At 57.7% G+C, this 23725-nt stretch overlaps 1 protein-coding gene across 1 annotated transcript in view; it reads right to left on the reverse strand.

Annotated features, from left to right (window-relative positions):
* LOC122364707 (dystrophin-like) overlaps positions 1-23725 on the reverse strand; it is a 141557-nt gene that overhangs the window by 107772 nt on the left and 10060 nt on the right. Inside the window, exons 15-21 of the mRNA XM_043335356.1 lie at positions 23417-23560; positions 22846-23169; positions 22467-22580; positions 21982-22134; positions 10475-12091; positions 9871-10215; positions 9260-9430 (exon numbers count right to left, since the gene is read on the reverse strand). Of these exons, the coding sequence (XP_043191291.1) occupies positions 9260-9430; positions 9871-10215; positions 10475-12091; positions 21982-22134; positions 22467-22580; positions 22846-23169; positions 23417-23560 (2868 nt within the window). The remainder of the gene's footprint in view (positions 1-9259; positions 9431-9870; positions 10216-10474; positions 12092-21981; positions 22135-22466; positions 22581-22845; positions 23170-23416; positions 23561-23725) is intronic.

Genomic DNA, 23725 nt, shown 5'->3' on the forward strand with positions numbered 1-23725 from the left:
GCTGACAGACCGACGGCCGCCTCCGACGGGATAATAGACCTACGGAATAGAGCGGACGGAAAAACGGAACGACGGACCAGCCGGCAGACGGATAGACAAGCTGGCTGGCGGGCTGACGAGCTGACAGACTGACGGAACAAGCACTGAAGGCCGATGACCGAAAGGCTGTCAGCATGACGAGCTGACGTACCGAGATGTCGAAGGGTTGATGGATTCCTAATCCCAAAACCAAAGTTCGACGGATAAACAACGATTGACTGAAGCTGGAGTTCCGATTGAGGTTTGAAGAGCCACAGAACTCTGAACGCTAGAGTGCTGGACACGTTTTTCATCAATCACTTCAAATAAACGATCCTATTGGAGTAAAGTACCATTGGTCAGAACAGAACCGTGTCACTGGGAGAGTCGGGCCAACGCCGCACTCCGTCTCCCTATTGGATCGAGACGAACACCAGCCAAATCGCTTCGGACCGCTGACGAGTCACCGGCAGCGATCCGAGCTGGCCTAGAGCTGCCCAGCGGGCAGTGCAGCTCCCTTGTATCACCCCTCATCACCAACATATACCGCCCAAACAAGCTGCACGGTCCTCAGGGACAGAGCATGACCACCTGACTCTGAGCGGCGGGCGGCGGCGACATCCCGGCCAAACACTTCAGATCGCCCCAAACAACACTCGACTTCAACTGTCGCAGACATACAAAGCCACGAAAGCACCCTATTAACACATAGGCCAATCGATCCAACAGGATGTGTCGCAGTCGTATTTGTGCACCCACTCCATACATAGGTAATAGGTATTTTGAAACCAACAGCAAGCAGCACAATACTGCAATCCCGGAGAGGCTGTCCACTGGGTCATCGGCCCCTGACCCGCCCGGCGGGGGCGGCGGCGGGGGCGGCGGGGGCGATGGCGGGGGTGGCGGGGGTGGCGGGGGCGGCGGCGGCGGCGGCGGCGGCGGCGGCGGCGGCGGCGGCGGCGGCGGCGGCGGCGGCGGCGGCGGCGGCGGCGGCGGCGGCGGCAGCGGCGGCGGCGGCGGTGGTGGCGGCGGTGGTGGCGGCGGGGGCGGCGGCGCGGTCTGCTATTTACGGCGACGCGGCTGAGTCAGTCGGCCGGCTGTCACCACCCAGCCAATTGTCTGACGAGACGCCGACGCTCTGTCGGGAAGGAAGACGTCACACTGCCGAGGGACACGTAAGATCGGGGACCGGCTGCAGCTCACTGCGGCTCATCCAGCGATACTGACTTAGGGTGACTGCTTGCAATTGGTCTGGGGACTGTCTGCGACTCGTCCAACGATGTTAATCAAGGGGCGAAAGTTGTCTGCATCTGTACCAGCAGCAATGACTGGGAACTGTGAGCAAATTGCCTGGCCGTTTAAATCAGAAACTATCGGCATCGTACCGGCCCAAGAACGACCGAGTGCACGCCCACTCGGGTGCCATCAATCAGCCACCGGCAGCAGCACCGTCCGCGAGACATCCTCCTTCCGCCGGGTGCCGTGTACCGACCCCGTGTCGGAGATGCCGGGTAGCACCCTCCCACCCGATCAATCTGTTCACACCGCCAAACAGCAGTCGGTTCACGCCGCCATCAAACAGCGTCCGTTCACACCGGGCTCTGACGTGTTTGGATCGGCGCCGCTCAGCCAGGCGTGTGTGTATCTACCGGGACGGCGAGTAAAAACCGGCAGTAAAACCGCCGCCCGCCGCGCCGCCGCCGGATCTGCACCGGGAGTCGGGCTGGTCGGTGGAAATGTTCGGCGTTCACACTGCGTTTCCCATATCGTCCGTCCGGGCAAGGACTGTAGTGATTGCAGGACAGGAGATACGACTCCAAAAAGAAGAGAGAAGAGAGAGAAGAGAGAGAAAAAAAAGAAAAGAGATTGGAGAGAGAAGTAAAAGAGGAAAGAAAGATAAGGAGACATCAGCACCGATCACGAGGTAACCCTTCGTACCACTGACACCTGACATGACATGCCACACGGGACCCGGAAAGACCCAGAGCCGGGCCGACCGTTGGAAGCCATCGAGTCTGGAGAAGGAGGGAGAGTTTTGCCAACAACCGGTCTGTTGGATGTTCGACATCTGTCCTAGCCACTTCATTCCATCCGTCAGTGTCTTCGGCTGTCAACACAGCTCGCTGCTTGTCATCAGCCATCACTACTTGTGGCTGTCGTCGGGTCCATGGCTGTCACCATGACTCACATCACGATAGTCACAATAGTGGCACAGCTGACTTTCCTTTGGCGCCGCGACCGTTCCCTGGCACTGTCTTAACCCGCACGGGGCTGGGGTCTCCAGCCGAACGCGCGGGGCTGGGGGGGGGAGTAAATTTTACCCCCCCCCCCCTGTTATCTCCCGAACTAATGGTCCGATTTGGAAAATTCAAACGCCAATCGAAAGATCTCATCACGAACAACTTAAAAACATGTACTTAATTTAAAGTTTGAGGTCAAGGTCAAGGTCAGGTCAAGGGTACAAATTGCAAGTTTATAAAGTATCGGCCTTGCACCGTAGTTGCCGAAGAATGGAGTCATGGACTGAGGCTGATTGTCCAAAACGTGTTCTTAGGCTACCAAGACAATATGCGTTGCATACAATATCATTCAGAGGTCAAGGTCAAGGTCAGGTCAGGTCAGGTCACCAAAAACAAAATATAGAAAAGGGCATGTGCGACACATGTTTTATGGGTCATTTTACTCATAGAATTCAATAGGCACACTCAATAAGTGATATGGACCACCTCTGGATGAATTTCAGGTCGAGGTCAGGTCAAGGTCAGGTCAAGTGAGGTCAAATTTTGAAGTTGGTTGTTAAGGCCTAAAAAGGTGTCTATCTGATGCAGTTTTTCACGGCGAATCGAATGGAGCTATTTTGTTTCCGTACGAGGTCTAGAACTTCCAAAAAAAATCATTTTTCAAAATTTTTGTGTGTCGTGACGTCATAAAATTTTGAATAACTCCCACATTTTTGAACCGATTCTTCTAAAAATTGGTATGTAGGTGCACATAGACCACTTCTCTGACATATATTCCGGTTTTTTCGATACACTCAAAATTTTTGATTTTATAATTGTATTCTCAAAAAAGTCAGTTTTTTGAAAAAATTTGGGCCAAAATCCAAAATTTTCAAAAAATCGAGATAGCCATTTGATAGACAAAGTAGAATTACGTATAACCTTTTTTGTTACGTCTTGATTCCTTTAAAAATGAAGATGTTAGCGGCGTTTGAAATTTTGCCGTTTTTGAGGCGAAAATGGCGAACATGACGTCACTAAAACGTCAATTTCTCAAAAAATTTCCGACGGATTTCGCTCAAATTTTCAAGGAACGTGTCAAATTGATGTAAAAAAAGGTACTGAAAGTTTGGCGGCGCTGCGCGCCGCCGTTTTTGAGATATTGCAAAAATTCGCGAGGGGGGGTAAAATTTACCCCCCAGCCCCGCGCGGGTTAAAGGGACCCTCCCACCTTCAAAAAAGTTTATGAATTGGCGTGAAAGTGATGTCGCTCGGTTCAGAAAGAGCGAAAACGAATATCTACCAAATTTAACCGAAAAATATTCACCGGTTTTCAAGCTATTAGACTTTTACTTTTGTTCACTTTTTGGGATCTCCCCTGTTCCTAGCGACTTTATTTGGAAGCAATAGTTTGGCAGCTGAAAGTGCGGCACTTGTTGCGCGCAAAGCAGCATATACCACCGCGTGCTACAAAACGTTTTAGTCAAACATTTAAAAATCGTTAGATATCTGCGTTGACGTCACACATTCAGAGGGGTATTCCTATGCATTAGCCCCTCTGAATCAAAATGCTGCAATTTTGAAATTCAATATTTCCGATTTAAGGCATTTCTCGATGTTGTGAGTGCCGAAACCGGTAATTGTGAGCCAGGGACCCCATTTTGGCTATCTCAACTCAAATCTAATGTTAAGGTGGGAGGGTCCCTTTAACTGTTACCATTCTATGTCCTGTCACTGTCATGTGCGCTCTGTCCCCACTTCCTCCGTGCTGTATCTGTCCGCTGTTCCGTCACTATCCTCACACCTGAGTCTTGACTGGCTCCAGTCCCTGCTACCGATCATTGTTCATTGTATCGGGACTTCTCGATCCCTGGGTGATGCTCAACTTACTCTCGCTCTAGAACAGACTCCTGAGAGCGTTCACATGACCCACAGCAGAAGCTGATGACACGAACGCAGAAATGACGCCTCCATCACCAACTCGTCTGTACACAGATCTCCAACTCAGAGCAGCCTCTCCCCCTCTACCGCAAGCTGCGGTGACTTGTCAGTAGCCGGAGACAGTCAAATGCCGGTCTCAGCAGAGGTGGCGAACCGCCCTGTCTGTCGTCACTCGACCGCTTCGCCGTCAGTAGCGGGCGGGGCGCTGCTTCTTCACAGACTCTCCGTTATATGCTCGTTTCGCCGTCGGTAGCGGGCGGAGCACTGCTTTCTTCACAGGCCAGCTGCTGGGTCTGCTGTGGCAGCGTGCCGTTGACAGATCCAGCTGCAGCGGGGCGCGGTTCTGCCACCAGTGACAGATCCAGCCTCTGCCGGCGTGGTTCTGCCATGGCAGCGGCCGCCGGCACCAGTGATAGATTTGTGTAGTTCTGCCAGGTTCTGCCGTGGCAGCGGCCCTGGCATCAGTGACAGATTCGTGCAACCAGCGGCCGCCGGCACCAGTGACAGATTCGTGCGGTTCTGCCGTGGCAGCGGCCGCCGCCCAGGTGATAGATTCGTCTGCCGCCGGGCGCCGACAGCGCTGGATGTAAGCAGCATTCAGCGGTCGGTTGGAGCCCGGCCGGCCGTGCGGTCGGCCCCCCGCCGACACCAGTCAACCGCCGACGGTCGGGGACGGTAACACTGGCCGCAGTTCAGGGGCGAGACGAATGGCTGCCGGGGGTGGCAGCCCCGCTGGCTACCAATCACTGCCGCCCACCGGCTACCGATCAACTGGCAGGGTACGCTGACAGGCCGGCGGCCTCCAGAAGTGGCAGACAGGGCTACACTCTCTGGGCATAGGACGAGGTGACTGGCAGGCAGACAGACATTCACAGAGGAAATGCCGATAGAGGCCAATATTGTGGAAACGGTGCGCCACTGTCCGAATGAATATGAGCCGCAACGGGAATGTTCCAGCTTAGAGCCGAGGGGGAGTGTCGAGCGAAGGGTTTTGCTAAAGCGGATAAACACAGATACCACCAGTCTCATATAACAGCCACAGCCACTGCTAAGGTTAGAGCTGCTCCATTACAGAATACAGGCTTCACAGAACATCCAATCGAGTCGCAGTCAGAAACAGATTACACTCTGTTACGTCAGTATCAGTCAATCACGGCTATAACACTAACAGCAGACCATTGACACCTTAGAACATAAACTGACACCAACATACGTCCATTGACACAACTGACACTGTGGAACGTGATGTCCCATGCAATGACCAGGAGACACCACAGACATCCAAATCACTGTCGACGTCCAGCCGGAGACCCAAGCCGGCTCATTCCTCACATGCATGCATACCATGTTTCGAACACTGGAATGTTCGAAAGTAATCAGACAGCAGAAATCGACTGCACTAAACGCATATCGGTGATGATATCTGAGTTTCAGGGTGCCCGAACTAAGTTCATTGGCGTACACTGATCACACACTGAAACAAAGTGCAGAGATCAACTGTGTTGGTTTAGCCTGCAGTGAGCTAACCATTTGTTCAGCGATCACCTGGTTGTAAACACTGAGACAAGGCCACATCTATTGTGATGGTGGAATTATGCTGCTCCACACTGAGAAAGAACGACAATCATGCTGACACCAACAAAATACTACAACAACCATGCCAACAACAGAAGATAAACAAAAATGTGACAACACACGTGGACACACTACAGAGAGCATGCAAGACGTGGAGAGAGCCCTACTTTGGCCTGCAGGTCAATGAAGTCCACATTGAGAACAATGTCAGCCGGCTTGGACCCGTTTCCATTTCCGACTCCTCTCCCAGCTCCCGTTCCGATTCCTTGTCCAGATCTAGCCACGGCTCCTTTTCCGGCCCCAGTCACGGCTCCTTTCCCAGCACCGGTCACGAACTCTTTTCCAGCTTCAGTTACGGTTACGGTCACAACCCTGGCACTAGCACCACCAACAGCACCAGCACCAGCAGCAGCACCACTTGCAGTTGCCGCCCCAGCCCTAGCCGCAGTTCGCGTCTGAGCACAAGCAACAGGCGCACTAGCTGTAGCTGCAGCTGGCGTCCCAGCACCAGCACCAACTGCCGTTCCAGCACCACCACTAGCACTAGCTGCAGCTGCAGCTGCAGTCCCAGCCGGCTGCATGACTGCTGACTGCCGCTCGCCGCCCTGGCTCAGGCCGTCAGCCCTCACAGCACACAGGTTCCAGTCGGCGGCAGCCGCACCGTCCTGGCCCGGCCCGTCAGCACACACACGGAGTTCGTTCGGTCGGCAGTGGCACCGCCCCGGCGCCGGTCGCGGCGGCACTCGCTCAGCTGCCAGCCGGCACAGTCGTCAATGGAGGCGTCCCACCGGCGGCGGCGGCGGCGGCGGCGCGGCTCGAAATAGCGCCCGCGTCGGGAGGAGCGGAGACGACGCGCGGCGCGGCGGCGGCGGTGGCGGCGCGACATAAACATATGACAAAACACGGACCGGACCGTATAACCACTTCTAGATGGAAACTCTGATGGTAATATCTTAGGCCGTAGAATTTACACCTCGCTCTCAGGCCTTTTTGCGTTAAAAATGTTCGCCATATAAAATATCCATCTCACCATTAAGTGTTGCTATATAGGACCGTTTGTCATCTGACTGGCTCTGTTTGTGTTCTCTACCGAGCATAAATAGAGCCCTGTCGAGTAACTTGAGGCGAGTTTAGTTTACTGCAGCGTCACAGCAGCTTGACGCCCAACGTAAACTCGACTGAGAGGTGCAGAAATAGTCACAACAGCTGCATTTCGAGCGTGGGACGAGCCGTGACACCTCCAACAGCTATCTGTGGCCGCTTGACGGCCCGTCAGGGTGGACATTCCCGCAGCGAACGGGACGATCAGCGGCCAAGAGGTGCGTGGGGGAGTACTGGAGGGCGACTCCGCCACAGCCCCACCGGCGGCGCAATCACCGACAGGTAAACAACGGAACGACTGAGGAAGCCGGGGGAGGGACTAGAGAGGGGAGGGAGATCGATAGGTATAAATAGAGAGGGAAGAGCGCGTGAGAAATGACTGGAAATGAATGACAGACATTTACAACACGAATTTATGGAAGCACGCGCCATAAGTCACGTGTTAAAAGCACCCGGAAAACATCAATAGGAAAACGTGACTGCTGCTCGTGTAAATTTGACTCTTTTATCAAAACCTGTCTACGTGCCACCAATCACATCGAACTCGGAGCATGCCGAATATGTCAGCCACATCTACAACTCATGCTGGTGATATGGCATCCGGTTGGTGGAGAAAAGAGCGAAGAACGATCCCGCTATCGTCGTGGAGCGACCGGTTCAACCCAGACCGGCACAGGACAGAGTAGTAACGGGTCAGATTTTCCTCCACCTGTCGTCCTCCAGTCACTTGTACCATTTGTATACTCCCGAGAACACCCCGCCCCGTGACCGGCCAGCCAGCTCGTCTCCGGCCCACCCAATGTCCCTGTCACCCCGACCCAGCAGGAGACGAGCTCCCGGGGCTCTCAGTTCGCCCGCCTTCAGGGAAACACGACAGTCCGATGACGCCCGACTGACCCTCCACGACCGGCCAGCTGCGGCACCTGTCAGCCGGGCATACATACACCGCCACACCGCACACATAGCCAGGACGGGCTGGAGTCCCGCCAGCGGAGCTTGGTCGATTCCCAGATGAGTCCAGTCCAGAGTGGCAGAGTCCCATCCAGCCAGAGCAGTCCGTTCAAGTACCCTGCGGACTCCAATTAGCCTCTAGCAGAGTCCTATCTCCGGTCTGTCTCAGAAAGTCAGATCCAGCCCGGTTCCCTCTCCGCTCAGTCTCTGTCTCCTCACCAGGCCGCCCCCTGACCCCTCCTTCCCCCCTCCCCCGGACCCCCTGTCCGTCTCGGTGCCAGCGGTGACGTCACCGGACGGCCATCCGTCAGCGCGCAGTCAGCGTCGGCACGCGCCGGCCCGTAATTGGCCGGACGAACGCCGCCCCGGCCGACCGCACTCAGACCAGTGACCCCTCAGCCGACTGCATCCAGTCCCAGTGGCCGCCCCGGCCGACCGCACCCAGCCCCAGTGGCCGCCCCGGCCGACCGCACCCAGCCCCAGTGACCGCCCCAGTCGACCGCACCCAGCCCAGTGACCGCAGACAGAGAACACAGAGACAGCGGGCGATGCGAGCCGGTCAATTGGGATGAGTAACTGCAGAGTCTAGCAGACAAAGGGTGGCCTTCTTGCTCATTAAAACTGTCAACGTGGTTAGTAACGACGTGCAGGAGAGAAGACACATCTGGTCACCGCCTGTCCGCCCAGACCAGTGTCTGACCACGGAACGAAGGAGACTGACAGGACATGTCAGACAAGGTAGGTCGGTGACCTGACAGGGCGACCCCATGACCTGACAACGTAGCCATGTGACCTGACAAGGTGCCTATGTGACCTGACAGGGTGACCCTGTGACCTGGTGATGTGACCCTGTGGCCTGTGACCTGAGAACGTAGCCATGTGATATTACCGCGTGGCCCTGTAGTCTGAAGGATCGTCATGAGACCCGGTAGAGCGGTTCGGTGACCTGTCAAACTTCAAAGTGACCCAATGACCTACTAGGCCGACAAGGCGACCCACAAGACATCCCGGTGAGTCCGCAGTTGCCAGTCCAAGAAACTAGAGCGGGCCATGAGCCACACAGCGATTGAGGTTCGACACAGAGCCAGAGCCGCGGGGCCAGCAAACGTCAAAGCACCTGAACTTATCAACTGGTGCCAACAGCGCAACGACCCGAAAACAGCCCGAGGAGAGGAGTATGACCCAGGCTCTGCATCCAGCCAGTACTCAGAAAACACCTGTCGACATTTGGCGGACCGAACCTGACGTCATCCCAGCTAGTAATGGGATTTATTTACCGATAAACAACCGCTCAATCTGTGGAGGTGACCGAACGACCCTGCGTAGGTGTCGTAATCACCGTCATAAACCGCGGCTGGCTGCCGCCGCCAAACGACCGGAGCTCTGCGCCCCTCCCCTGCCTCCCTGCCCTCCGCCGGTCGGCCCGCCCGCGCCGGTCGGCCGGTCCCGCTCACCTCCATGTGCGACTTGAGCGCGTGCCAGCGGGCGCGCAGGCCGTCCAGCTTGCGGCGCAGCGTCTCGGCGCGGCCCACGTCGCGGCTATGCAGGCCATAGACGAGCGTGTCTCCGCGCGAGATGAGTGTGGCCACGTCGGGCTGCAGCAGCGACACCGCCAGCTGCGCCGCCTGGTGGACAGCCGCACAACCTATAGTTGCACGCTCGGCCACAGGCGGCACCGGGTCGAGCAGACACAAACACGCAGGCATACACAAACTAAACTATAGTGACAGCTAAGCACGATTATCGAGTATCCACTCACGAGCAATACTGCTAATCCACATCTAGTTCATGACCAATAAAACAAATCAAAACAGCGTATCAAGACAAGTTATTTAAACACATGCTTGGTGCATATATGTAAAATAATGTAAATGTTGCAAACGGCGCGGTAAGGAACTTTACCAACTGCTTACTTCACACAAATGGCAAGGCCAACAAACTATATACTTTCAGACAACTCTTTAGTTTAGATCGACCACACCGAGGGCAGTGCAGTGACAAACCATCAGCGGCAGTCTGTGTGTGTTAGCAGACAGTGTGTGTGGAACAGAGACCCCCGGCTCACCTCGATCTCGCTGTGCCGGCGGGCGGCCACCTTGGGCTGCCTCTCCATATCCGCCTCCACGGCGTCGATCCGGCCGATGCATGCGTCCACCTCGGCCACATAGGCGGCCACCTCGTCCTGACCGGCGGCCGGCGCGGGCCCCTCCACGGCGTACCGGTTCGCCAGGACGCCGGCGCCGCTGGTACGGTCGGCAGGGGAGGAGCGCATCCGATCGCTGCTGCTGCGGCGCGCCGACACCGCGAACTGGTTGGCGATGACTTCTGGGGAGGATTCGAGCGCCACCGACCGCTCGGGCGTGCGCTTCGGCGGTGCATTCTTGGTTGTGGTGGTTGCCGGTGTCTGGCCCTGGTAGGAGAGGGGGTCGCTGGTCAGCGCGGGGGCATTGCGGGCTAGACAGGGGACGACACATAGGGTGTGGGGGAGGGTCACTCAACCGGTCACTGTGTGAGTCTAACAGCACAGCTATTCGGGTGGACGGACGGACGGACGGGCGGACGGACGGACGTGGGGCTGCACAGCACGCGTCTGCAACTGGGGGGGGGGGGGGGGGGGCTGTGGGGCGCACGGCGGGCGGCCGGGCGGCGCGGCGCGGCGGTCACCGTACCTGCTGAGGACGCAGCCGGCGCGGCTCTCCAAAGTCGCGGTCGCTCAGAGACGAGGTGGACAGGTGCAGCGAGTCATCGGAGTCAGAGTCGGACGAGTCGGACGAGTCCGAGTCGGAGGAGTCCGAGCTAAGCACTTTGACTCGCCGCTGTCGCTCCAGCTCGGCCAGCGGAGTCACCAGGTCCGGCACAGTCGAACCGGTGGAGGCTGGCGGGCGCGCCGCGCGCGGTGAGCGCGTCATCAGGTGGTGCGGCGCGCCGCGCTGCTCCCGCATCACCTCCGACTCCTGAGCGGCCGGCGGCTCCTCAGAGCGCTGCCGAGGCGCGGCGCTGGGAGCCGGAGCCGCCGGAGCGGCCGGAGCCAGTTCTGTGATCCGGCGCAGTGCAGCCAGCTTGTCGCGCGCCGGTGGAGGAGAGTCAGTCCAGTCGGCAGGGGCGCGATCCACGCGCGTCGCAGTGAACACATCATCATCCGCTTCGGCAGCGCCGTTCGGGTCCGAGTCGACGCCGATTATCTTGAACCGCCTGGTGGCTGGTGATGTGCTGGTACGCGCCGGGACCGCTGGGGCCACCGGGGCTGTCCGAGCCGCCGGGGCCGGCGGAGTGGCCGGGGACGGCGGGGCGCCCAGGCTGCGGGAGCGCGGTTTGGGCGGCACCGGCGGCGGTGTGCGTGAGGCGGACAGCCGGCGCGGCGACTCGCGGGCGGCCGGCTCGGTCAGCTCGGTGCTGCCGGCCAGGTGGCAGCGCTCCGGGTCCTGGGCGGAGGGCAGCGACAGCCGGCCGACCGTCACCACCGCCTCCTCCAGCAGCGGCGGGAACTCGCGCAGCGGGCTGTCGCGCGGACTGAACGAGCACACCGAGCTGCGCGGGCTCCACGGGCTCGGACTTTTGTACGTGATCACCTCGTAGTCGGCGCCAGGCGCGGAGACGGCCGTGGGCGCCGGGCTGGAGCTGCTGCTGCGCCGCGCCAGGAACTCGTCACTGCGCCGCCGGCTCTTGGCGGCGGCCATGGAGCGCTGCGCGTCCGCCTGGGCGGCCATCTCGTACATTCTCTCCACGCTGCGGCGCCGCTTCCTCTCCAGGGTACTGAGCAGCTGGCGACTGTGGTCAGCCGTCTGCTCCAAACCACTGATCACATCATCCAGCACTGAGGAGGTGCTCGATTTGCGGCTCGGTGACGAGTCCTGAGCCAGAGCCGCGGCCGGAGCCGGGACCGGAGCCGCCACCGGAGCCGGAGCCGTAGCTGGAGCCGGAGCTGGGGCCGGTGACGGGTCCTGAGCCGTGACCATCTTCTGGTCCGGGGTCGGGGTCGACGTGCCTACGCTCGGCACAGCTGCGCTCGACAGGCTGCTGATGGTAGTGGTGACGGGCACGGACGGGGCGCTCGTAACCGTCGGCGGCGTCTCCACGTCCATGGTCAGGTAGGAGATGGTCACGGTGGTCTGCTCGACCTCCACGATGGTGCGCGGAGGTGTCGAGTAGGGCAGCGTCACTACCAGGCTGACGGGCGGCTCAGCCGCCAGCTCGCGCTGCTTGCTCTCGATGGTGCGCACGAACTCTGTCTGCCGCGACTGGGCCGTCGGGGCCGGCGCCGAGACCCTGCTCGCCGCTGCCGCTCTCTGCAAACAACGCACACGGTCGGAGTTCGGCCTCTTCAGAACCCAGCGGCCGGCGACCGGGCAGAGGCGACATCCAGCGACCAGGACAGACGAAGCCACCAGGCCCTCACAGGCAAGCCCGAAGCGTCCACGAAGAGAGAAAGAGCCGGTGCCCAGCGGCGTCCCAGAGGCGACCCAGCGGCCGACGGTGGCGGACCGAAGCGTTTCCCGGCAGGCAGCGACAGACCGACGACCAAGAGACCTGGCGGCGCCGCGCCGGCCGCCGGCGCCGCGTGCGGTTAGCGCCCAGTTGCAGACACGTGCCGTGAGGTGCCGCCGCGACGCGGGCCGCCCGGCCGTGCGCGCCGTGTTAGCATGCAGCGGTGGATCACGGCCGACAGTACACGGAAACACCCCGGCCGCACATGACAGCTAGTCCAGGTATCGGGGACAGGGCGCGCTATTAAGGCGAGTCTATCACACATGCTACAAAGCCACATGCCGCGTGTTGTTTGTCTGTGTGTATGTGACCGGGTGAGACCCTGTTTGTGCGGCGAGCCGCGGCCCGCTGCCGCTGAGACCCGCGCCGCCGTCGGCATGCAGTGAGTCCCGAGGTTATGCCACGCGGCGGCGGCGCGGGCACGTGCAGTGTCGCCCCGGTCGGGCCGCCCACACAGGGCGGCGCCAGGAAACACGGGTTCGGTGCAGTGCTCAGAGGCCGGATCAGAACGCTAAAACTGGCACTATCATGAGGCTAAAGGTGTTGATGTGTACGATTATCGTGTGGTGGGTTTGCACGTTTTACGCAAATGCTAACGAGCTTATAAATCGAGGTGGATATGGCACAGCAAATCTATTCTGTCAGTACGTCGCAAGTTGAGAATTTGTTACTCGTTTATAGGCGGTTTCACACTGCTACGTTGACGGTAGACTGGTGCTTGTGAAGGTCTCCGTGAAACATTTAAAGCGACTTTGCCAAACTTACGTCGTGTGTTTTCGCTCATAGTCTGATTAATCACGACCCTTTTCAAAGCTCATTTAAAATAAAACATTCATGCATTTGTAATTGTTAGACAGAAAAGTGCAACAGACTAAGCCTCAGATCAGTAGGAAAGGGAGTGCCGTGTACGTCATCATTTCAGTTGGAACAGCCTTTCCATATCACGGCCCATTTCGATAGGATCGCCGACTTCTTCGCGCAGTGGCAGGAGCCGCCCACCCGTTACGTCCGGGTCGGAACCGAGGATGCGATGACCTCATGGTGACATCTGCGGTCACTATCGGACCGACCACTGACTCGTCGGGCTCGTCGAGCGGACGGGGCGGGCCGGAAGGGTGGCCGTCATCCCGGAGCAGCTCGGCTGTCTGCAGCTGGAACAGCCCTCCCCGCCCCAGCTGAGCTCCTCCTCTCCCGGTCCAATGTCCCGACACCAGCCGCCGGACGGTCTAACGCCGCGCCGTTACTCGTCACTGCCATGTGTTATGCCGTGACGCCCGCGCCGCGGGAGGCATCCCAAACAGTCTCCGTGAGACCCTGACTGACGGAGGGATGGCGCGACACAGAGCCGATCCCATGGCCCGCCTCAGCTGCTGGCTCAGCGTGGAACAACAAACGACAGGCCACACTCGGGTCGTCCGGCACCCCGGCAGAGCCACGGTACACGACCCGCTGGACGTCAGAAAACATAGCCCGCCGAGCCGAGATACCGCAAATCGCAGTGCTGCTGCCAGTGATCGATGCCAGTCGTCTAATCAATACCGTCTGCTCGATACTGCCATTGGTCATCTGAGCGGCCCCCGGAGCTGCGGCAGGCAGTGATGCAGGCTCGGGTGACGCGCCCTCAGTGCGGTGTCGCGGCGGGCTGTCTGACGAGGGACGGTGAGCTCACCCGCCCACCGTCCGGTGCCAGCGCCCAGCAGCCAGCCCTGCAGGCGCTGACGTCCCGCGCGTGACAGCAGCGCGGGGGCGGCCGGTGATTATCCTATCGGGACATGTTTGGTGAGAGGCCGTCACGTGTGCGCTCGGCCGGCCCGGCGTGACAGCGCTGCCCCCGGCGGGGGCGGGGCGCGGCCGGCGGGAGCCGCCAGCCCTGGCCCGCTGCAGAGACAGCGGGCGGGACGGCAGCAGCTGCAGCCGCCGCCCGAGGGCGAGCTATTGCTGATAAACTGCTGCACGCAGTACGCACAGTCAGCATCAGTGGGAGTGCGCAGCGGCGCGGCGACCGTATAAAAACGGTACTCGCTCGGGGGAACAGGGCGGCCGTTCAGCGGAGAGGCGGCCGAGGAGTCGGCTTGGCGGCACAGTGCCAGCGCCGGGCGGGCCGGGAAGACCATGTATGGAGCGAGGCCGGCCGATGACCGGCACCTGTATGCTGGCGGTGGGAGGGGAGGGGGAGACGGCCGGTCTGGCAGTGCGACTACACAGCTGAGCGGCCCGCCCCCTGACTGCGGACGCATAATGTAGCGCGGGACTGACGGACCGGCACCATTTACCACCGAGACTCACTGTCAGCGGCCGGTGACAGGTCACTGACGGACCGGCCAGTGTTGACGGACTGGAGCAGCCGACGGTGACAGGTGGACTGAGACCCGTGGCAGCCACCGAGTCACATTCCCACACTGAACTCCGACAGCGAGCGAGGGAGGGGAGCGCCGGCCGGCCCCTCCCCTCAGCAGTAATCACCTCAATCAGAGATGAATCCTTCGCACGCACCACGGCAGTGAACCGCCGCTCCTTTGGCAGCCAGTTTCCTGAATCAGCACGGCACTGATCGCGGGACCAAGTCCCTCGCTGGGCAGGCCTCGTTCTCGCTGGATGACGCTCCGTCCGTCACTCCGTGACACTGTTCCTCACTAAGCGGCACTCTGTGGGTCACTGAGTCACATTCTGCTCCACATGGAGTGACACACTCTCACTCACTCAGAAGTAGCCAGGTCCTCGCCAAATTGCGCTCTTTATCTCACTGAGCGCCTGTCCCTGATCATCACTGAGCAGCACCCCTCACTGAGAGTCACTCCGTCCCTCACTCCGAACACTCCACTCGGAGTGACGTCCCGTCCCTCACTGAGTCGCACACACGCGCTCTGCCGCTCCGCCCGACCGCACCACCAGTCGCTGTACGCGGCGCCGACACTGCACTGGAGACGCGGCGCGGCCCGCTGCCGCCCCTGGACCCGCGCTCGGCGGACGGGGCCGCTCAATTGGGCGCTGTCGACGTGCGGCTGCCGCTCTGTACGGAGCGGGGCAGCCGGCGGCGGCCGGCGGGCGGTCGCTGGTCTGACACAGCCGCTACTCTGACCCGCCGGCCCGCAACGCTCCACCGTCTGCGGTTAGTTGGGTCAGGCAGCCCGCAACACCAATTTGCAGCTTTGCAGCTCGGTGTTTTATAATTTAATCCTCCCTTATTCATGGCCAATAAAATGTGACGGCAAACGCCGGGCGGAGCTGAGTTGGGATCGAGCACTGAGTGCAGCAGCTCGTTCCGGTGCCGTCCGGACCCACCCGGACGGGTGGTATGGTTTGGTCCGGGTACGGTCCGGTCCGGGAGACAACCGGACTGTCGCCTGTGACAGACCGAAAGAATAAGGACAGACATTGGCCGCGGGTCGCTGCAGAATGGTAATGCTGCAGTGTGCAGGCTGGTGACACTCAGATATGAGAGACAGGGCGCCAACTAACTCCACCCAACGCGGTGCCACACGTGAAGTATTCAGCAGAGTCCGCCGTCCGCTGAGGTGTATGGGCGGCGGCCCGGCCGGCCGGCCGGTACGACCCGTCGGCCGCGGCGGCCGTCTGCCCAGCGCTCCGCCCGCCCCCGGTGAGAGGTCAAGGACGCTATCCTGCGCGGTCGCAGTCACCGCCGGCGCCGGGCCGTGATCAGTGAGTACGAGGGACCGGTACCACAAGGCCGCAGCTGTGCCGCCGGCGCCGGGCGCCGCCCAGCGCCTCAGCATAGTGACAGACGGAGGCGGCCGGCGAGCTGCACTCACAGCATTGTGAAGTTGGTCTCAGGCGACTATCGCGCAAGTCGAATCACAGTAAAACCAAAAGTTACTCATATGTCCGGTATTGGCCCAGACAGGCCGGCGGCCACCGTACAGCTCACCCACTGGGCTGAATGGACATGAATGGACCACTGAATAGCTCGCGAATCGTGGGTGACCAGTGCTCCTCCAAAGGACGACGGTAAAAGCGGTGACGTAAAAATCAGCCTTTACCCAACTAGAAAAATTACATACGTTTTCCTATCGCTCACAATAATCAGACTTGGGAAAACCCGTCCATTGCCAGCCCAGCAACTGGTTGCCTTAAATAGCAAGCGGCTAGTAACAGGCTATAGTGATGAGCTGAATAACGACTGAGCATTAGTGACTGACTGCCCAGTGCCCAGGCTCCCGTCCAATACGCTACCACCCTATGTAGACTGGTCAACAACCCAAGCCTCTGAGGCGTGTAATGTACCCAATGCGATCAAGCAGTGACATTTAAAGCCCGTGAAAGCCGATGGACACAACAGAGCCCCATGTATCGTGCATATTGGCACCATGCCCATTGCCATCCCGATAAAACCAGCACAACACAGGTGCAACGACCCCCAGAAGACAGCGGGCGGACGAATAGCGGACGGATGACGGACGAATGACGGACGGTGTACGGACGATGGACGGACGGTGGACGGACGGTGGACGGACGAATGACAAGACGACGGACGGACGGTGGACGAATGATTTACGGACGATGGACGGACGAATGACGGGACGATGGACGGACGGACGAATGACGGACGGACAGTGGACAGACGGTAAACAACGAATGGTGGGAGACGACAGAATATGAGTCCACCCCGTGCGTAGGCGGGGAGCTAGGCTCGACATTCGACAATGTGTATAGGCACTTGACAGGCATCCTGGACAGATGGAGTGCATAGGGGAATAGCTTGAGCTAACCGTGTGTGTGTACTGTGTAGCCAACGGACGTGCCTGTGTGTGGGCAGACAGGTGGCACAGGCCCTGTGTGTAGGCAGGCAGCTGGGGCCCACACTGTGTGTAGATACGCGGTTAAAGCTAGCCTTGGGATGTAGACAGATTGCTAAAGCCAGCCCTGGATGACGGCAGACAGCTAGAGCCGACCCTGTGTGTAGGCACGCAGCTAGCAAGGCTGGCAATGTCTGTAGGCACATAGCGGACTGATGACATTCAGTATGAACGTTAGCCCATGAAACGCCTTTGTGAAATAATATGCATGCTCCTCTGAAGCTTTCAATGGACACCGGAAACCAGGCGTTAGACACTCAGTTGGTCCAATGTGCCATTCATAGCAAGCTTTGCCCAAACACGTTCTGAGAAAATGTCATATCCGACGGCTCTCCGAATTGGGAAAGCACCAAACCACTTAAAGGTTTCTAGGCAAATAAATGTTATCCTCAAAGTAGTAAAAAGTGTCCCTAAAAAAAATACATAGTCCTACGCTGTAAATGGTGAATCAACTTTTGACGTCTTTAAGCTTCAGGCATTAGAAAACGAGGTAAAAAAATCACAGGAATGATGTCAGTGAGGGAGAAACGACGTGTATCGTGTTCAATTACAGGGACTCTTTTCCTACAATGGTATGCTAACGTGGTACCTACCATTTCGTCTAAAACCCCAAGGCCCTGTTGTAAATTATAATATCAGGTTCATGAAATATATCCGAACAAGTTTCATCCAACGAAACCCCTTTTCGATTGCACCAATAGCAAGTATTTGCAGCTTTTTGTTGTACACTTTTTGCATGTTCTGTGCATGTTACAGTACACAACTAATATGTGACGCTTTGGTACAGTGACTGCTAAAAGTCAGTCTGGGTGTGGACTGTGGAGCGGTGTATTAACACCTATGTATATGCAGTGTAACAGCGGGGTCGCATTGAACCGGATACTAGCGGTTACACGCCGGGACACTGGTTGAGTAGGAGTGCAGCGGACCACAATAGCCGGATACAGATTCAGCGACACGAGCAACTAATCTGTGACTATGACCCACTGCAGCCGCAGTGACAGTGGAACGTTGACTGGTGGAAAGGCAACTGTGAAGCAGCGACTGTGAGACGGTTAATGTGAGCCAGTGATTGTGAATCAGTCACTGTGAACCAGTGACTGTGAGCCAGGGATTGTGAACCAGTGACTGTGAGACGGCGATTGTGAACCAGTAATTGAGAACCATTCACTGTGAACCAGTAATAGACGAGTACTGCCGTGCAAAGTCAAAAACCCCTTCGTCGACTTTTCCCGGTAAATTTAATTTTACAGGAGAGCCATTTTTCGTTTAGGTGCATATGTAAATTATGGATCTGTTTGAAACTTATATCAGGGGAAGTGAAATTACAATTGCTTATAGGATCCAGTTGGATTTAACACAATTCATTATATATTTTGAAATATCTTTAATATTGGGTTCTACCAGACCGATTTTCAACAAGCATTTCAAGTCAAAAGCCAACACGTCTCCAGAAGCTGTCAAAACCCAACACGTGTGACCACCTTGGTGCAGTCAAAACCCTTTATATCACTGTAAAACTGTCAAAACCCAATACGTCCTCTTTGTGATGCTATTTGATGGAGAAGTTCAGAAAACGTAATGGATTATTGAATGAAATACCTGACATAAAAATGAATGAAATGAATGGGAAGGGCGGCGAATCCTTGATCCACCGCCGCTGGATCAAGGATTCGCCACCTGCCACTTGCCATCGTGTCCGCTGCTTTACCTATTACTCTGGGTTAGCGATGCCAGTTGCAGAAAAATCTATATCCAATGTCCGTCCAATGTCCGGCTCCGGCTTTTTCGTCGACTCTCCGTCCAAAAATGTTCAAGCGAGCCATTTTTCCAAAGATGTCCGAAAACTACACAATAATTAACATTCAGCATTGTCATATTTTAATGTACTAATACCTGCCCAAGAATGTTGATCATATCGAGAGCTCAGCTGAGCTTTCTATTTGCCAATCAATGCTGTACACGATTACTTGATAAAAATGCTGAGGTGTAGCAAGTGATCGTCCAATGTTTTCCAAAGCCTGCAACCTTTGTCCAACCAAATTTCGAATTGGACATTAGACAAGATCGGAATTCCGAAGGCCCAAGTTCCGATTGGCACCACTACCTGGGATCCCCCAGTGTGAGGGGACCCACTGCACGATCACTGGGCGGTCCGGCGCGGCGATCTCGAGGAGGCAGTTCCAGACCTCCGTCACCTGCGCCGTCCTCTTGAGCCCAGGGTCCTCCCCCAGCGCGACCAGGGTAGATTGGGAATCTGTGCAGATGATTATCGGCAGTGTGTAGTCACGAAAATGCGCTGCGAGGTGTTCCAGGGACCAGGGTCATATTGCTGTTGTTATTCCTCCCGGGCGACCTCAGGGTCGCCCGTCAGCCAGCGGCTCCAGATGGCGCCTGAAGCCGCGGGCCAAGGCCGCGACGACGTCGCCGTCGCGCAGCTGCGCAGGGTCCACATGGATGTTCCACATGGACCCAGCTGCGCAGGGTCATCGCGATGGCCAGCATCTCCGCTCTAAAACTGGAGCATAGTGCTCCTGCGGGCCTCTTCAGCTCGGTGCGGTCTTCATTGGCGTGGATGATCAGTGCACCGGCCAAGACGTGGAGGACGTCGCCAGTCGCCGACCCGTCGGTCCACAACCAGGTTGCGCATTGGGTCAATGACGCCAGGTGGTGGAGAGCGGCATCCCTCTTCGAGGAGGCGGCAGCTCCGGCTAGGAGCTCCGCTCGTATCTCCAGCATGAATGTGATTGATTGCACCAGTCGGCAGCCAGGGTGGGTTGCGCACTGGGAGCAGCGGCTCAAACGGCAACTCCACTCAGAGGTCCCGAGCCAGCAGACCTCACGACCCAGCTGGCGCCATCCGCAGACGGACTTGAGGCGCCCCGGATTTTAGGGCTCGCTTCCTTCACCTTGCTGTTCCGTGTCCATCTGACCAGGGTATCCGCCGCTCGCTTTGCCCGCCCCCGTGCAACGTCGATCTTGTTGTCCGAGCATAGTGTGGAAGTGTCCGCGAACATAAATGGCATGGTTCCCGGCAGGGCTCGGATTGCTGACGCTAGTGGTGCCGACCACAACAAAAACAAGGTCGGGTACAGGACGATGCCTTGTGGCAGTCCCGCCCTGAAGATGCGCCCGCCGCTTCTTGCTCCGTTGAGTTCAATGCAGGCCTGCCGGTCCCGGAGAAAGTCCTGCCCATGAGTTGATGCACGTCGTCGTCGGTACTCCTAAGGTACTCCCAGCTCTGCGAGGCAGGCGCGCAGGAGGCGGTGGTCCACCTTGCCGTAAACTCGTGTGAAGTCGTATGCTACGAGGACGAATCTCTGCGCCGACTCGCCGTCCGGCAGCTGTTTGGGGATGGGGGGCACGGCTTCAGCTGCCATCCGTCTTGGACTTGTTGACTCAGACGAGCGATGACGTCTTCCATGTCCGGCTTCCCTCTGAAGCCGACTTGCTCGGGCGGGACTATGTGCCGGGTTGTGTTAAGATGTTTAAGTCTGGATGCGACGACTCGTTCAGCCAGCTTGGCGATGCGGGATGTGAGGGCGATCGGGCGGTGACTTGCCACGAGCCTCTGGTCCTTCTGGTCCTTCCCCGACTTGGGGATGGGCACGATGACGGCGCGGCGTCACTGCCACGGGACCGGCGCCACGAGACATTGATGAGTAGGAGCAGCGCTCTGCAGGCCACCGGGCTCAGATGTCAGAGGTGCTCGTTGCACAGGTCATCGGGCCCTGGGGACTTCTTCAGCTGGGCACTGGAGATTTGACGCAACAGCTCTCTTCCTCGGTGAACGGGGAACAGAATCCCGTTCTGCCTCCCCTGCACTCTTTACAGGAGCCGGCTTCGGCTTCCTTCAGCTGATTCTTGGCCCGGCGATCGATGTACTTTACCTGCACCTGTCTTGATACGGAGGCGTATTTATGTATTTGCGATTGAACGCCGTCACCTTATCTCTGTTCGTCGTTAGGGTGCGACCATTGACATCCATGGTTTCGTGTTTTCTGGGGTTGTCATCAAACGCGCCCTTTCACATCTTGAGCATCTGGTTGACCCTCTTGAGGCTCTGGTGCTTGTTGAAGTCCTTCGTCACAAATTCTCGAGTGTTTCTGGGAGACACGGCGCTCGACGCGGCGCGTCTCTTGGCCTCGGTCCAGCGCTCCTTAGCCTGGGAATCGCTGTTTCGCATGGCTTTTCTCGCCCCAAGTGAGAATAGCGGGGGGTCGCGTCATTTGAACTACAGGTAAAAAAACAGCGCCTTACATCAAACCAATAATAACTTATATTTTCAGACATCTTGCAAAAAAAGTGAGGTCTCTCATGGCTGGAAGGTCAAACAAGTGGCAAAATCACATACGTTAGGAAGTCTGAGTTGCAGTATTTCTGGCAAAAGCCCACACGTGGCTCGGTAGGGGTTTTCTCGATAAATTCATCACTCAGTATTTCAAAGTAAAAACCCATTACGTCCTCATCACAGTCGTACGTAATGGGTTTTGACACTTCTGGCATGTATCCATTGATGCCAAAAGTCTACATACTTCGGAGGTTGTGAACGTAATGGGTTTTGTGGCATTTAGCCGGCTATCAAAATCCTATATTTTGGCACACCTAATGGCTTTTGCCTCGAAATTGAACGTAGTGGCTACTTTCATTGAATTCATGATGTTCGATGACTGACCTAGTAATTCCGAAAATATAAATTTTGATTTTTCTCGAAAACTATATAAGATAACACCCTACGTATTGGTGCAATCGATACACCTTGTTACAACGATCATAATGGTGTAAAAAACAAAAAATGACCCAAAATTGACGTAATGGGTTTTGACTTTGCACGGCAGAGTAGTGCCTGCTACCAGCCGGCCGGACGGCGAACTGACCTGCACCTTGTCGGTGACCTCCATCCAGCGTGTGTTGAGCTCGGACATCATACTGCTGACGCTCTGCTCACACTGAGTGAGAGCCAGCTGGGCGGCTGTCTGCTGGGCAGCGGCCAGCTGCGAGCGGCGCTCCGGCAGCTGCCGCTCCAGCTCCTGAGGGTAGATAACGACGATCAGACTAGCGGTGCGGGACACATCAGAGCAGAGGGCGACGGCGGTACTCTGAGGAGACTAGTAGTCAGAGGTAGGGCGTGTAGCTATCAGAAACGGAAAAACAGCGGCCGGAGATGACTCGGCGGCAGTCAAAGAAAAGAGTGGGAAAAGAGGCGGAAAATTACCGGATATGCAATCCGTTGGGCTAGAATACGCGTTTGTAATTCGTAGCCACGATTTGTGTCAGAATACGGGTAAGCATCCATTTCGCGGCAGTACATCACATCTGACGTTCGGCGCTACACCAGATCCGGGGGAGGCGGGCTTCTGACCTGCGCCTTGCCGCTGTCTTCTGCCGCCTTCTCGGCGTCCTCCAGCCACTTGTCCAGGTCGCTCAGGTCCGACTCGAAGCTGGCCAGGCGCGCATCGCTCGCCTCCTGCTTCTCCTGTGGGACAACGAAAGGGGGAGGAGTCATACGACGGGTTACTGGGCCGGGGGCCCCGCATTTGCTTTACCCGCGCAAACAGGTTCCTGACGGCTGAGTGGTCAGAACAGATGGCGCTGGCAGTTGCGACGTAAGAAGGAATTTGGGTGAAAAAGCTGCCCTTTCGATTGGAGAGCAGATTAAGTATTTAAGGAAGAAGAGAATGAACAAAGACATATTAAGCCCTCTAGTTTCCGTCGTCAGCTGTTTCGCCGCTCTTTCTCACCTGCACCAGCCGGGCCCGGTCGGCCAGTCGCGCCTGCAGCCGCCGCCAGCCGTCCCGTGCCTCGGCCAGCCTCCGCTGCAGGGCCGGCGCCGCCGCATCCGCCTCGCCGAGCGCGGCCAGCGCCGTCTGGCGGCGGGACGCCTCCTCCGACAGCCGTCGGCAGGCGTCCGCCTCGTCCGGCCAGCGGCACTGGTCGCCGCGCGCCTCAGCCGCGTCCAGCTCGGCGGCCGCCTCAGTCAGCCACTGCTCCAGCGGCGGCAGACGGCGGGCGGCGCGCAGACGAGCCTCCAGCGCGCACTTGGTCTCCGGCACGCGGCAGCCGAGCTGCGGGGTAGGGACGACAGTTACTGGGTCTGTCTCCAACGATCACACGGACGCCCAGCCACAACAAAACCACGGAGAAAACTACAGTGGCTAATTCCTTCCAGTTAAACGCACACGCAACAACTTATACAAAACAATAGACTATGCAGCACCGCCGCTAGTTCCTTCGAGTTAGCTGACTAATCGAGGCTTCGCCTACCTGACCCGATCAACCCGACTAAACTGGCGACCCGGAGGGCGCACGCACCTGATTGTAGAGCGCCTTGAGCGAGTCGAGCCGCTCAGTGAGCTGCTGCGGCTGGTCGCACGCGCCGTCCTCCACCACCTTCCGGCCCGTGCGGATCACGTACTCGACCTCGGACTTGAGCTCGGCCAGACCCTGGTACAGCCGCTGAGGGAATAAAGACACAGTAAACTAGCGGAAAAAAACACACACACAGTCAGACAGTGAGCAGACAGGCGCTGATTGCATTAGCAATGCACATGCATACACAGAAAGAGGAATACAGGCAACGGTATAGGTGTGCCTGTGGTGTGTGTCTGATGATGTCAGTGT

The sequence above is a fragment of the Amphibalanus amphitrite genome, unplaced genomic scaffold (assembly GCF_019059575.1).
Source record: "Amphibalanus amphitrite isolate SeventyFive unplaced genomic scaffold, NRLGWU_Aamphi_draft 000692F_arrow, whole genome shotgun sequence".
NCBI classification, from domain to species: Eukaryota; Metazoa; Arthropoda; class Thecostraca; order Balanomorpha; family Balanidae; genus Amphibalanus; species Amphibalanus amphitrite.